At 39.9% G+C, this 14,422-nt stretch overlaps 1 protein-coding gene across 4 annotated transcripts in view; it reads left to right on the plus strand.

Moving 5' to 3' along the window:
• inpp4b (inositol polyphosphate-4-phosphatase type II B) overlaps positions 1-14,422 on the plus strand; it is a 244,589-nt gene that overhangs the window by 156,083 nt on the left and 74,084 nt on the right. For all 4 annotated transcript variants that reach the window (XM_015371659.1, XM_015371654.1, XM_015371655.1 and 1 more), the window contains 2 exons: positions 9,250-9,319; positions 13,298-13,445. In XM_015371659.1, the coding sequence (XP_015227145.1) occupies positions 9,250-9,319; positions 13,298-13,445 (218 nt within the window). The remainder of the gene's footprint in view (positions 1-9,249; positions 9,320-13,297; positions 13,446-14,422) is intronic.

Raw genomic sequence — 14,422 nt, forward strand, 5'->3', positions numbered from 1 at the left:
TGCAAGCACATGTCCTACTTTAATCCAGCTTCTGACGAATGGAACTGGTTCGAATTTGTCCAGAGGAGGTCCATTGAGGTCCACAAACAGCAGTGAAGACCTGTTGTCTTCGTGCAATCTGTTCCGCGTTGCCCGTGTTATTAACTGCGGAAAAGCACATGGCCAATTTGCATACGCGAACAGGATTGGCTGACTCCACTTGGAAAAAAAAAGCAAACATATTTGTGAATAAAGGTTTTAAATTTTAAATAATGTACATGTTGAGCTTAAAAACATTTTAGTGACCATTAGTGACAAAAAATATTTTATTTTAAATTTTTTTGACACAATTTAAGACCCCCTTTATATTTTGCTTTTGAGGCTTTCAGGGGGTCTCATGGGTTATTCGGGGGGGTCGAGCCCCCCCGGACCCCCCGTATTTCGCACTCTGATGACAGCCCACCTAGAGATAAATGGCTAAATGTGATAATAGAGACGTTCTAAAGGTTTGTTAGAACAGGTTTGATCTAACTTCACCTCAACACTGACTGACTGCTGCTGCCTTTATCGCATCAAATTAGCGTCCGGATTAACGAGCAAGGTTTACTGTTCCTTTCACACAGAAACACTGCGATTATTCTGGGATTGTCCTGTTGTTGTTTATTACAATTGTATTACAAAAGTATATTTTATTTTTGTTTGATTTCTTAAATAACCTCTATTTTCATCATCATTTATATTCTAAAGCCAGTTGAAAACTGTTTATGTGCAAAAATATGCTATAAAACATCTAATTTGCTTTAACAAAGTCGGATCAACATAATTATATTGCAGCTCTCTTGTCCAACCAGATTCATGTATGATGTCTTCAGATGTGCATTCCTTTTCATTAATCATGTAATTCATTAATCAACATCAGCCATGTTGTATTTTTATTTATAGTTGAACCTTCAGTTGTAGTTTAAGTTCTGATGAAAGGAAGTAACTGCATAGATGCTTTGGCTAGTAACCAGTTACTTTAACTGTAAATGAGTTAATTACACAGCTACTTTTTGAGGAACTAGTTACTAGTAAAATTAGAGTAGTGTTCCCAAAACTGGCAGGGGGAATCAGGGCTCCTCTTTAGGAAATTCCCAACACCTTGCAGCCAAAAAACATTTTAACAATGTGGAGCCTGATCTCCAAAAACTTCAAATAAGAGCTGCTGAATAATCATTATTCTATTACTGTTAGTCAAAATGTTTTCATGCTCCCAGAATCTTTCTCCATTCTCTGTCATTGTAATAACACCTCCTTTATGGAAACAACAACCTCAGGAATGTTTATGTGTCAGTTTCATCTTGACTTTGTACTTGAAAAGACAAAAAAGTCAAGTTTCTGATTTAGAAAATCTCTTTGCACGTAGTAAATATTTACTTGGCGTAACCCTCCAAGCATGAATTTGCAAAGTTTGATCATTAGTACATAATCTGCATATTGATTAAGGCAAACACACAGTTACAGGTTTGGAGATGCTTTCTGCTAGGTTGCAAAAAGAGATTTTTTTTTTCCTTCATTCGGGATCTGCTCTGCAGGTACAAACATGCAACTGAGGTTGATAAGGAATAGTCAGACATACAGGAATAAAGTGTTAACATCATAACAGCTCAAAGCTCAGGAAAGTAGACTTAGAAGAACAGAGGTCTTTCAAATGTTTGAAAGCAATGGGCTTCTGATTCACTACAGGCTTTAGAGCCAGCAGGCTTTCAATATTAGAGAAGAAGTTTCCATGAACAATCTAATGAAACTTGCAGGTGAACTCTGTGTGTGTGATCCTGTCTTGACATCAGAGTGAGGAAATTTTATCTGATTTTACCATGACAGTGAGGTCCGGTTGTTGTACAGTGAGGGAATTTTTATGGTCATCACAAGCTAATTAACAGTTAGCATTAGGGCTAAAGTGTGAATGGAGTTTAGATTAGGTTTAGGGTCAAGGTGAGGCATGCTGTGCCACAGAGGTGTTAAATAACAAAGTACAAATACTTTATTGCCTTACTTAAGTAGAAATTCTGACTCTCTATACTTATACTACTTATACTGGAGCTATTATTTCTTTTATAAAACTTTGTACCTCTACTCCTTACATATTACTTACAATTATCTCCACTTTCTACTCCTTATATTTTAAAAATAGACTTTTATTTTTTGTTTCATTTAAGCTCATTTTCGTTATGGTCTGTTGGTATTTAAAAACAATACAAACCATCAAAATAATTTGCTTTATCCAAACAATTTCTTTGTAGCTGAACTCTATACATAGCAACATTTGTTCGCCACATACCAAAATAAATCATTTTTCAAGATGATGCAAAGTTGCATTTGATGCTTTTTTCATTAGTTATAAAACTTAGAAAATTAAGTATAAGTAACCAGTACAAGATTTGAACTACCGTAATTTTCGGACTATAAGCAGCACCTGAATATAAGCCACAGAAGCTAAATTGCATGATTTGTACATATATAGGCCGCACTGGACTATAACCGCAGGTTTTTTATGTTTAATTACCATATGGTTCATGCCCAGAGAGGATTGTCTGGAAAGAGGCAACTGTTTGGCGAAGCTCCTATTTATTTACATTTCAACACAATTGAATTGAGACAATGGCGTCTCCAACCTCTCACCATTGACTCGTTGATTCCAAGGTTACTTGCAGCAGTTCTATTTCCTTCGTTTACTGCCAAATTGACTGCCTTTAACTTAAAAGCTGCATCACATGCATTTCAACATTTGTTTTCCATAATGAGGGTGTCACACAAACTGTCTTGCACTCGCAATGTCCGTCTTTCTCGGAGTCTGCTTCTGAAAGTACCGTATTACCCTAGTGGCCGTTAGCTTTAAAAGTCCATAGATAAGCCGCATCGTTATATAAGCCGCAAGGTCTAAAAATGGGGAAAAAATCCCGGCTTATAGTCTGAAAATTACGGTATATACTTGACTGTGTACTTAAACTGGTACTTTTACACTTTAACTTGAGTAAAAAGCTTAAGGTGATACTCTAACTTCTACAAAAGGGCTTTTAAACAGTAGGATTTATACTTCAGTATTAAACATTACTGTAATACTTTTGAAACCTCTCCTCTGGTAAAGGTTAGGGTCAGGGTAAGGTATGCTCTTATAATTGTTAGGTTATTGTCAGGGTTAAGGCATAGAAAGGGGGTTGCAAATGACTGAAAATTAATGGAAGTCAATAGGAGTCAAGACATGGTCCTCACTACATGTAACAAGATGAGAATGTGTGTGTGTGCATGAATCACTGTCTTATATAATTGACCGAGGGCTCCTGCACGGTTGGCTGGCTTAGCTTGGCCCAGCTTTGTTGCGGGTACAGAGAGGGTCCCTGCCAGGCTTCTGAGTGTCAGCGGTAATCTGCCCATGTCTTCTTGATGACATGTTGCCGTGTGCACATTGTCACAGCACATATCCTCCTGTGCGTGCTGCTGGTTGAGAGTTTGCAGAGGAAGAAGGGAAGGGATGTGACACCAGGAAAGGCTCGCTGTAGAACAAAGTTCTACACTCTTGTTGCACTTTGGGGGTATTATTCCAGGGGGCTCTTGTTTGAATATTCCTTTTCGTTTGCTTGAGTGGCTGCCTATCATGAATGTCCCTCTAATCCTAAGGGAAATATTCATCCAAAACAAAAAGGAGCATGGTGTCACCTTTGATCTGGTGTCTTATCATCTTCTGGCCGTCAAAGAGGCACAGACCTCACCCTGACCAACAGCAGCCCAGCGTCTCAGTGAAACACCCTCTTTGTTCTCGCTTTCTTTAGGTCTGACTTTGGGTCTTTGATTTTCAAACCATATCGCTTCTGGTTTTGATGGGGCAGTTTAATTTGGGTCCTGTGTCTGTGGGGGGGGTCAGCTGGTGTTGTCCTTATTTCTTTGTTCTATGCAGTCATTAAAGCTTTTTCTGGGGACAGATTTGGCTGTCTGGGTGTTTGCAGCGGTTCCTCAGACCAGGCAGAGCTGACATCCTCCCAGCGAGAGCGATAGTTAGCTGTCAGCGCTGCTTTGATCAGGAAAAGCCAGACTTAATGCTTCAAGAGGCCGACTAAAAGCCCCAGCAGAGGCATGAACATAACTTTTGTGCATCAGTAGATGTACCATCAGGGTAAAGTTTTTATGACTTTGTCAAAATTTTTACAACTTTTATTTATTTATGTATTTATTTTCACTCAAAAATAGAACAGGAAAAAAAATATCATAAATCAACACAGATTCACAGAAAAAAAGTGGTGAATTCAGTGTTGTAAGAATTATATTGTTTTCAAATGTACAGTGTACAGTGTATCCATAACAGACAGTAAAGGCAAAATATCAGGCTCAGCAAGATTGGACGCAGTATTCGAGACAGACAGACATTCTCAAAATGTTTTTTCAGAAAGGAGCTGTAGGGAACGGCATCAATGTCTAAGGCAGGAATTCCTGGTCTTATAGTTCAGTCCTGGTTCAGAGGATGAGGTTGGTTCCAGCTGGTCTGCTGCCAACAAGACGCGGTGGGCACTGACCAGAGGGTCTCAGACCCTGATGTCCCAGAGGTCGGAGGGCAGGCAGGAGATCAGAACCTGGCAGATTAAGAAAGACAGGATAATCCAGAGGACGAAACCAAAGCTTTTGTCGATGGCTTGCTCGGTAGTCAGAGCCAGGAGGTCCGAGGTCCTAAGAGGTACCGAAGGGAAATCCAGAAAAGTGTTGGGTAAAAGCTCCATGTTTGGTCCACAGACAGGCAGAGATCTGGCAGGTTTTCGTAGACAGGTCAGGCAACCAGATCAGAACAGGGACAGGCAGACTCAGAGGTCCAGAGGCAGAACGGATCAGGATAGGACAATCAGAAAACACTCAGGTACGCTAGAAAACATCTCATCAAAGGCTTGAAAATAATCTGGCAATGATGACTGGTCTGATTAATGATGACTGGCTGGTTAAATAGAGACTAAAGCAGGTGAATCAGATAAGTGGTAATGATAACTGGGTGGAGATAAGCAGGTGAATGAAATGAACAATGCGACTAGGCATCAGCACCGGGACCATGACAGCAAAGTCTGCGTTTTTTATTTGGATGTAATGACAGATTTAAGTGCCGATTAATTTGTTGGTAAGGAAGTCGGGAAGGCTGTTTCCTGGGTGCAGCAGGCTGTGTCCTTCCCATTGAACTGTAAGGATGCTGCAGCTTCTTCACATTAATTTGTATATGGTTGGGGAAACTTCAGTTATGAGGAAGTATCTGTCTTACAGTTTTGTTTTAGTTTTTTGTTTTGTTATATTCTTTGGGGTGGCTTCCGTCCAAACTTTATTCCAAAGACTCTGTCAACTCTACAGGTTTCTCTATAACTCTATACATTCTCACAAGTTGTTTTGACGCTCAGAGACACTGTAGGCCCAAAGACATACATTTTGTTGAAAACTAGACTCCATCTGCATTCTGTACCCTTTCCTTTATTTGGTTCAGACACAGAAAACGAAAATTAAAAAGCTGCTACAGCTACCTGAAAGAAGACATGTTTATCTAGTAATCTAACAAAAAATGTTAACAGTTGCTTTGGTGGTCTGGCTGTTGATTCCTTGGCCAGACCTTGATGCTAGATGTTACTTGCCGCTAATATCTCTGTTATTTCCTCATCCTTTGGCTGTGGGATGTTCTCTCCACTAAATCACGTGTCAAAGTCAGTCCTGGAGGTTTGGCCTTACTGCATCTTTCAGATGTGTCTCTGCTTTAACACACCTGAATCAAAAATTAATCAGCAGGACTCTGGATAATGTGGCTGCATGCTAAGTAGATAATACAGCCATTTGATACAGGCCTGTTTTATCAGGGACATATCTTAAAGTTACAGGATAAGGGCGTCTATTACAGGAAAAGAGTTACTACAGGCTGAGATAATCCTTCCTCCAGATGTCAGTTTTCCTCCACTAAGGAGCTGCTTTGACCTGGATGATTGTTTCACCAAAAGGGCTGGAAGAATCCTTCTGTCTACTACAACAATGCTTGAAGTGCTCTCAGTCTGCTGAACCGCTGTCCAACAGATGAAGGACAGGTGAAGCTATCTTTCACATGTTTTTTTTTTATCAAGGCAACAGTTCATCTCATCATCAAAATAAAACCATTTCCCACAGTGCAGTTTCTGACACGTCATTTTATTTTGGAGCTTTTCTGGCAGTAGCTCCAAAAGCTCTTCATATTTTTAAAATAGCTTTTAAAATGATGTATCTGTGGAGAAAGTCAAAAGAGGCAAACGTGGTGGATTTATGTTCCGTCCTCGTAGGAATTGTAGGTTTTCTTGATCTAAAGTGTAATCAGTCTAGGCTTTTAATTCAAAATGACCAAATAAATACCTCCTGTGTTGAATTTGTTTTTAAACTTTGCATGACTATGAAATAACTCAAGTTCAAGAAATGTTTTTCTGTGGTGCTTATCTGCTCTCTGTGTAGAGAGAACGAGGGCCAATGTAATGTGATTAACACTACTTAGTTTTTTAGGGGGGCTTAATTAAAAAGAGTTTAGTGTGGAAACTGTGGGTCAGTCGGGTCGGATCTGATTATCTCTGTTTACACCTCAACGCTGATGGAGACATTGTGCTGATGGACCCGAGTTAATTTGGACAATTAAAGACAAAGATTAAAAAATCTCTCATATGCATCTAACAAGAGATTTTAAAAACACTTTAACACTGTGATGGTGTCACTCATAAGTCTGAAATATAACAGATAAACAGCAATTCCACTAAATAAATAAATACACAACACAAATTGATACTGGAAGAGAACTTTGGTTATGATCCAGGACTGGTTTTAGCCATCACTTATCGGAGAGCTTGAGGTGGCGATTACTGTGCTGAAAAAAGTGCAAATCAAATTAACTAAATTCATATTTCTGAGTCGGAATTTATACTGAGAATACAAAATAAAAAGCAACTGGTGCAGCTGAGGCTGCCTCGCTTTGGTGAAGGTGGAACATCAGAACATGACAGCCGCCCACCTTCTATCCTGATTGTTTTGAAAGTTACCAAACTGAGGAAGAAAAAAGAATCGTTATATTTCTTTTCATTTATTGAACCATTTGGAGCATGCATGTGTTCCCCTTTTTTGCCCCTTCAAGTGTGAGGCCATGCAATTAATCCACATTCATGAATTTTAGAGCTTTACATGGCAGCAATATTTTACCACTAGGTGGAACTGATGAGCACAGTCTGGAGACCAAAACACCCCACCCTCATACTCCATCACAGCCCTTCTTCTAATCAAATACCCAAACGATAAACACGTAGCAAACAGCATCACCTTTAGGAATAAAATTTGTAGGGAAGTATAGACATTTATTTTGGTAAATAATCAGCTTTAGGGGAAAATGTGGATCTGCCATTTTGCTGCTATACTACATGCACAACCTCAACGTCTCATAAGCAAAAGACTGAAATAGAATAACGCAGAATGATTACGTGTGAGGTCCCATCATATTCCGTCAGTTTCTACATCAAATCTTTTTAGTTCTTTCTTTCTAAAATAATCAATTATTATTTACTACTCCTTTAAAAAAAACAATATGGAGAAATGTCTTCAATTTAAGGCTTCACTTTATGACAGAAACAAATCACTGAGAATATAATCCATCTTTTGCTTAGTTACACAATTTATCTGATAGATTTAAATTACCTTTTTTTGATTTGATGGTTCAACTTTGTTTAATTTATTCCACAGGTTGACTTACAGACATACGGTTATTAAAGTGATTAAATATTTGCTGATAAAACATGAAATATTAATGTGGAGAATCCAGAATGACTCATTCAGAACTGAACTGAACAGAAGAAAGATCTGCTGTCATTTCAGATTAAACCTTTTGTGGTCTGAATGACGAAGAACAGTCAAGGTCCAGCACGGTTTTAAAAGTGGCAGAACATCAGATTCTGCTGGATTTGTCATCAGAGCCGATGGTTTCAGTGATTCCAGATTCTATTTGCTCCAAAGCGAACAGATGAAAAACAGAAAGGTGAAGCAACTCGCATTATTCCTAATATCGTTTTTTTTTTTTCAGATTCAGTTGAGGGACATTAGTTTAATTCCTCTTGTATTAAGGTAGAGCATAAAGTGGGAGCTAACTGTTCCAAAGTTGAGATGGTTCTACTTTAGCTATCAAGCTGTACAACTCCTCAATTGGGGGTAGTATGGGGTGATAGGAAGAGGGTCAAGGGTCAGCATCCCCCTCCTTGGACATCTTATGCAAAAAATTACCTATTGTTAATCATGTGCAATATTCTTCTCTCTCACTGTGCAATAACACATGCCAACTACTGTGTAGTCTGTGTAATTTTCTTTTACTTATTTACAGTATAAGGTCAGTGCATCTCTGCAGTAGAAGTCTAATGCTCCAGGTCAACTACTGTGTATTCTGTTTAATTTCCACTTATTTATATGCTTGGTAAATTTCTGCAGTGCAAGTGCAATAACCCAAATCAACTAGTGCGTACTCTTTCCTTAGCTCTCTACTGTGCCGATATTTTTAAATCTATCTAAGGGAAACATATTTCAGGACATTACAACCTTTTTCCTTTTGTTTTTCCTTTTTGGTACTATATACACTATTTTCATCTTTAATGTCCTCCTTCTTTAACTCTTTTTTTCTATACAAGCTACTGGAACCAGAATTTCCCTGAAGGCGTAATCCCAAGGGATAAATAAAGTTGAGTCTAAGTCTTTAACCCTTGATAGTCCTGAATGAAGATCAGTCAAACCAGTGATCTTCAGGTTCTCCTCAGGGAGGATGTGTGTATTTTACATTAATTAATCCAACCATTCTATGAAGGGGATGGTTATGATGGTTATAATTAAAAAGCAACAAAGAGGACTGGACAGAGATGAAGCTGCTATGCTTTCCAGTTATGGCCGTCAAACTGCAGAACAGAGACCCACAGCAGCTCTGGAGGAGCTAGAGAGATCACAGCTTTGTAAGATGAAGAGTCTGCTGTTTCTGGAAGAGTGAGGAGAGGAAATACAAACCTGCTCGACATTGGGCAGATTCCTCTTTGTAAAATATTTCTTATTCCTTATTTTGGTAAAAGCTCCAATCCATTTCAGTCTGAGGCAACACTAGACAACGTGGACTGAGCTGTATTGTTGTTGATGTTTCCACTGTTTTGATAAGTGCTTAACGATGAAGACAGGTAACGTGTTTTTGAAGGTGGTCGTGATCTGTTAGAGGACAGACTGACATGTCCCCGTTTCTCTCATCCTCAGTGTCCTTCGGCCTGTGAGCCTGCCGACCCGTCCTGCATCCTCAGAGAAGATGACGCTCTAACTGGGCCAGGTAGGATTCAGGCAGTCCTCATTTCTTTCGGATTAACAGGACTTCCTTTCTCTCCTGCTTCCATTTCATTTCACACAGCCCCCTTAATTATGGATCTCAGCTCAGAGCGGTTTCCACTGACAGCTGAAGTGGCTAAAAGAAAGGTTAAAACACTGCAGTTTGTTTCTGATTCATTTAATCTTCTATGAGAGTTAAAATCCTAAAACTTGGGTCAGAGATGTTCTCCATCTAATTACTATCAAACCATCCTCTGAACAAACTTTAATAAAGGGGATCTAAAGCCTCTTGTGTTTGAATAAAGGGTTTGGATGGTTCCTGTTCTGGTGCGTCTCTACAGTCAGAACAAACAGCAGAAGATCTGTGATAACGATGGAGATGAACTCCTGGATGCTCTCTGAACTGCCTGAGCGCTGAGCGGACCGCAGGGATCCAGCTGTGTGAGGCTAATTCTCCTTCTGCACACAAACTTGTATCACATAAAAAAGAAGAAGATGTGAGAAGCTGTGCTAAAACACCCCGCTTCTTGTTTAAAGGGAAGCAGCCGTTCTTCCCTCCCAGCCTCCTGTCTGCCTACAGCCCAACTCCTGTTGTGATGGTGTCATTGTCACTAACATTTTCTGCAGCCAATAACGATTGAATGGCAGCGAACGCGTGCAGGTGCACATCTGCATCCTGTCAGAAACAATACCTTCCTGCAGATTCCAGCAGACTGCGTAATGCAATTTACTCTTCCTCATTTATTGGCTTTCAAGATGGGCGTACAGAGCAGAGAGGTGCAGGCATGCGCGCCGCAGCGCTCCACCGAGTCATTTTCCTAAGAGGTGTCTGGAAGTGAAATGGAAGCGTCTGATTGAGGGTCAGATTAGTGTGGCTGGGGGCGCAGGGGTTAATCCGCTTTTCTAAAGACAGTCAACAGCCATCACTACTCTGCTTTAAAGTTTTTCTCTCCATTCTTCTGCCTCTCACTCTGTGTTTTGTCTTCATATTAATTTTTTATAATCCTCATGCCCACAATAAATCTCATTAAAATACAATTATGAGCTTAATCAGGGGTCGATTTAGGGTCAGACTTAACTATAATCCTCATTAATTTCCTCTTCTGTAGAACAGGAGCAAATAAAAGCCTTTCTATGGTCTGACTGCTGTGCTCTTGTCATTTTAGAGAGCATTTTTATTCTTTTCTGTTTCGCACCTAAACTGATGACATTTTCAGGTATCCATTGATGATAATTAAGGCTAAAAAGTTTCATTCAAAACTGTAATTTTTGATAGAAAACTATCATTGTTTTCAGCCAAAGCCTAATAATTGCAAATATTACTGTAAGTAAATGTATTATCAAATAGGCCCCAACTGGGTGAATTTATTCATCTCTAAAGAAATAAATATTTATGGCATTTATAAGCCAATTCTCACCCGAGCAAAGAATTTTTGAACATAGGTAGCAGATAAAACAGATCTTTAGTGTCTAGATTAGAAACAACTTCAGCAGCTCAATGGGAGTCATAGCTAAGAACAAATCCGGTTCAGTCTCAGTCTCTGTTGTAATATTGTCTTTAAAATGCAGAACTAGAGCAGCAGAAAACTCAGAGCAGCGTTGTACACTGTTGATCATTTTATTAGAGCATCTGGAAAACTGGGTTGCCCTTTCTGGTCCAGAACTGGACTGGTTTAAATCCTCCTGAATGACAGAGACAGTTTAGTTTCAATAAGAAACTTTACATCAGAAACCCCACACAGTGTTCCACAAAGGTCCATCTTACGGGGCAGCATAGAGATACTGAATAGGAGGGTCCCTATTCAGTATCTCTATGCTCCCCCTTGCTCAGATCTTGATAAGCAACATCATCAGTTACCATAGCGACGTAGACAACTCCCAGCTGTACATCTTCATGTCAACAGGTGACTATGAACCAATTCCAGCTCTGTGTAAATGAAGAGAATAAATCAACCCATAGATGAACAAAATGCTTTTCAATTGAATCAAACAAAACTGAAGTAATAGTTTTAGGACCAAAAGAAGCGCATTTAAATGTTAGCACCCAACTGGAAACTAGCAATCAGGATCTAAATCTTGGTGTGGTGATAACTCAGACCTGGACCTTCAGAGGCTCCTAAAGACAGGTACAAAGTTGTCCTTCTATCACCTTAAGAACATCTCCGAGATTAAAGGACTAATGTTGAAAAACTGATTCCTGCTTCATTCATCTTTAGTAGAATTGATCCCCGCAGTGGTGTCCTCACAGGTCTGCCTAACAAGTGGATCAGCAGCTGTAGCTGATCCAGAATGCTGCTGCCTGCATCCTCACTACAACTAAAAAAGTGGAGAACATAAGCCCCATTCTAAAGTCCTTCCTGTGGCTCCCCGTATCTCAGAGAATAGAATTTAAAATCCTTTTGTTAGTCTAGAAATCACTGAATGGTTTAGCTCCAAAATACATTACAGACTGTTTGGCAGTGGATCAACAGCCAGACCTATCAGCTCTGCTGGATTAGAACCAAACAAGGAAACGCAGTTTTTAGTTCTTCTGCTGGACTAATCTGGAATAAACTAGAAAACAGCTGAAATCCTCAGTGGCTTTAATCCAGATTATAAACATATTTGTTTAAAGAAACCTTTGACTGAGATCAGAGCATTAGTTTAGTTTTCAGTCCAACTTTGGTTCCATTATTTTTTTTACCATTTTATATTCCTTTACACAATGCCTTGTGAAAGTATTTGCCCCCCTTGAACATCTCTACCTTTTCCCAAATTTCAAGCTTCAAACATAAAGATATGATATTGAAATTTTATTCATACGTACCTAACCAGTGTTCACATCAATATATATTTTTTAACAAACATATCTCTGGAGTTCAGTAAATGTAGTTTTATTTTTTTATGTCAACCAGTCATCTACTTTGTGTGGTTTTGATGTCACAGATCAGTCTGATCATGCAGCTGCCATTATGTTGTCATTCTGCTGCTGGTGTGAACTGCTGTGATGCAAACAAAACTCACCATGTTAGCTGACAGCAGTCTGGCATCTTTTTAAAAGCATCTTTAGCAACAACTGTCCAACCCATAAATTCACAGCTACTAAACAGCGCATTTAAAAAGAAGTAGCAGCATTCAGGGTGCAGATCCTGCCACTCAGAGAAGCGGAAAAAAACAAGTTTCAGTTAGAACTTTGTTAATATCCTAAATTACCAGTTTAAGTTTGTGCAGCACCAGTTTCTGTGAAGTCAGCTGCTCCAAAAATGTTAAGCCCAGTTTTAAATGAAAACGAAAACATCTTCCTGCCACGCATTGCGACCATCATGACACAAAGTTGTCAACGTTTCACCTCGGGGGCTTCGGCTCCGTCTTATTGAGCGTCTCCTTTATTCGGCTAAAGGAAGAAGCAGTAAACACTTTTAAGGCTGACAGCTTTCTCGCCCTCTGCTGCAAGCATGCAGATAAGGGCTGTTTTTCGTTTTTCAGCCCCTCGATCGCTGCTATTAGAAACTCTGTTGGAGAGGAGGAAGATGGTGCAGAATGTCAATCAGGTTGGTGGAGTTAGCAGCACCAACTTGTATGGTCTGTGCCGTGGTGTCATACAGTAAATAAGCAATTAAAATGGAGGGAAAGGAGATATTGGGGCAAAGATTAACGACATGAAGGCTGTGTATTTTGGTGTACACACTACTCCTCTGCTGACATTGAGAGAGAGAGAGGAAGAGGGGCTTAGAAGATGAGAAATGTCTTATCTTTGGCAGACACAGCTATTGATTATAGAATTTAATTTGTGCTTCATACCTTCTGTGACTTTTAAAGACTTCTGATGTCTTCCTGTTATGCTGTGTCCTTCAGGGGAGCAGCTGTCACTGCACTATTTGACTTTGCTAAATTTTGGAAGGATTACCCCGAGGATTTCCTTAGCTAGCATGTGTTTTATCTGCTGCTCCATCAGAGAAATCAATATTCATCTTTTCCCTTTTTGCTCCCTGCTCTCTCACAGTGTTCAGAAACCCAGTATGCAAGGTGTATAGATTTCAAACGATGGACAGCAAGTGGATGCTGGTGCGGGAACAGATGGAGGAGTGCACTCTGTCGTTCACCATCCCCAAGCAGCTGCTCGCGCTCTACATTCAGGAGGACCAGAGCAGGTATGCGGAGCTGAAATCCCATTGTTGAGCCTTTAAATGTCAACGGAGTAAAAGCTGAACAGTTTGACCTGAATGCACAACAAAGAGGCAGCCAGCTGGAGGCCAGAAAGATCTTCATCAGAATCCACTGAAGGCAGGGAATCAGGTGGAGAATGTTTCCACAGACTCCTTTAAAGTCAGGCTTAAAAAATGCTGTCCTTAACACATAAATTAAAAATATGGCTTAGAGGCTTGGTTATTAAATGTGCTGTCTAAAAGTGATAATAGGTGAAGTTTGAGGTACGTCTACTTCCTGTTGACGGCCATCTTTGATCCTAAATTAAAGCAAGTCCTTATTTTTTATTTGTTTCTGTCCTGAATTATTTGGAATTTAAGACATAAACCAAGATATTTTGATTCTCTTCAGTTGTTGCAGTTATGTGATTTATGTGAGTCTTTAAAATCATTTGAAACCTCGACCTCAGAGGTTATCACAATATTTATGCCTGGCAAAAGGAACAACCTAAAGCCTGCAGCAGCCTCCTTATGGAAAGGCTGCTGCAGGTTTAGGTTGTCTCTTTAACTGCTTCCTGTGACTCCCAGCCATGAGCCAGGCTGAAGAAACAGCCCCATCCATGCATGTTTAATTCATCTGCAGACCAGGCTGAGCCTATCTAAGCTGTGTCAGAATTATGTTTCAATGACAAACAGATCATTCTTCACTAGCCTCAAAGTGTGCACTACAGAGTAGATCAAAGATCCACTTCCCCGAGGCTCCAGCAGCGTTTGTGGAGACGGATCATTCTGCAGCTGGCCTGTTGTCCCTGGCAACTCTGTTCCCTACTTAACACACCAAAGAATGTAGATGCCTAGACGCACCTTTACAGGAAGGTTTTTGCTCTAATGCCAGCAGGCAGTGCAAGGAGCTGCAGCGTTTATTATGAAAGCTTTTACTCACATTCACAGGAAAAGTCCAACACAAACAAGCACTCCTACAG

This window comes from Cyprinodon variegatus, unplaced genomic scaffold (assembly GCF_000732505.1).
Source record: "Cyprinodon variegatus isolate N-32 unplaced genomic scaffold, C_variegatus-1.0 Scaffold61, whole genome shotgun sequence".
Classification (NCBI taxonomy): Eukaryota; Metazoa; Chordata; class Actinopteri; order Cyprinodontiformes; family Cyprinodontidae; genus Cyprinodon; species Cyprinodon variegatus.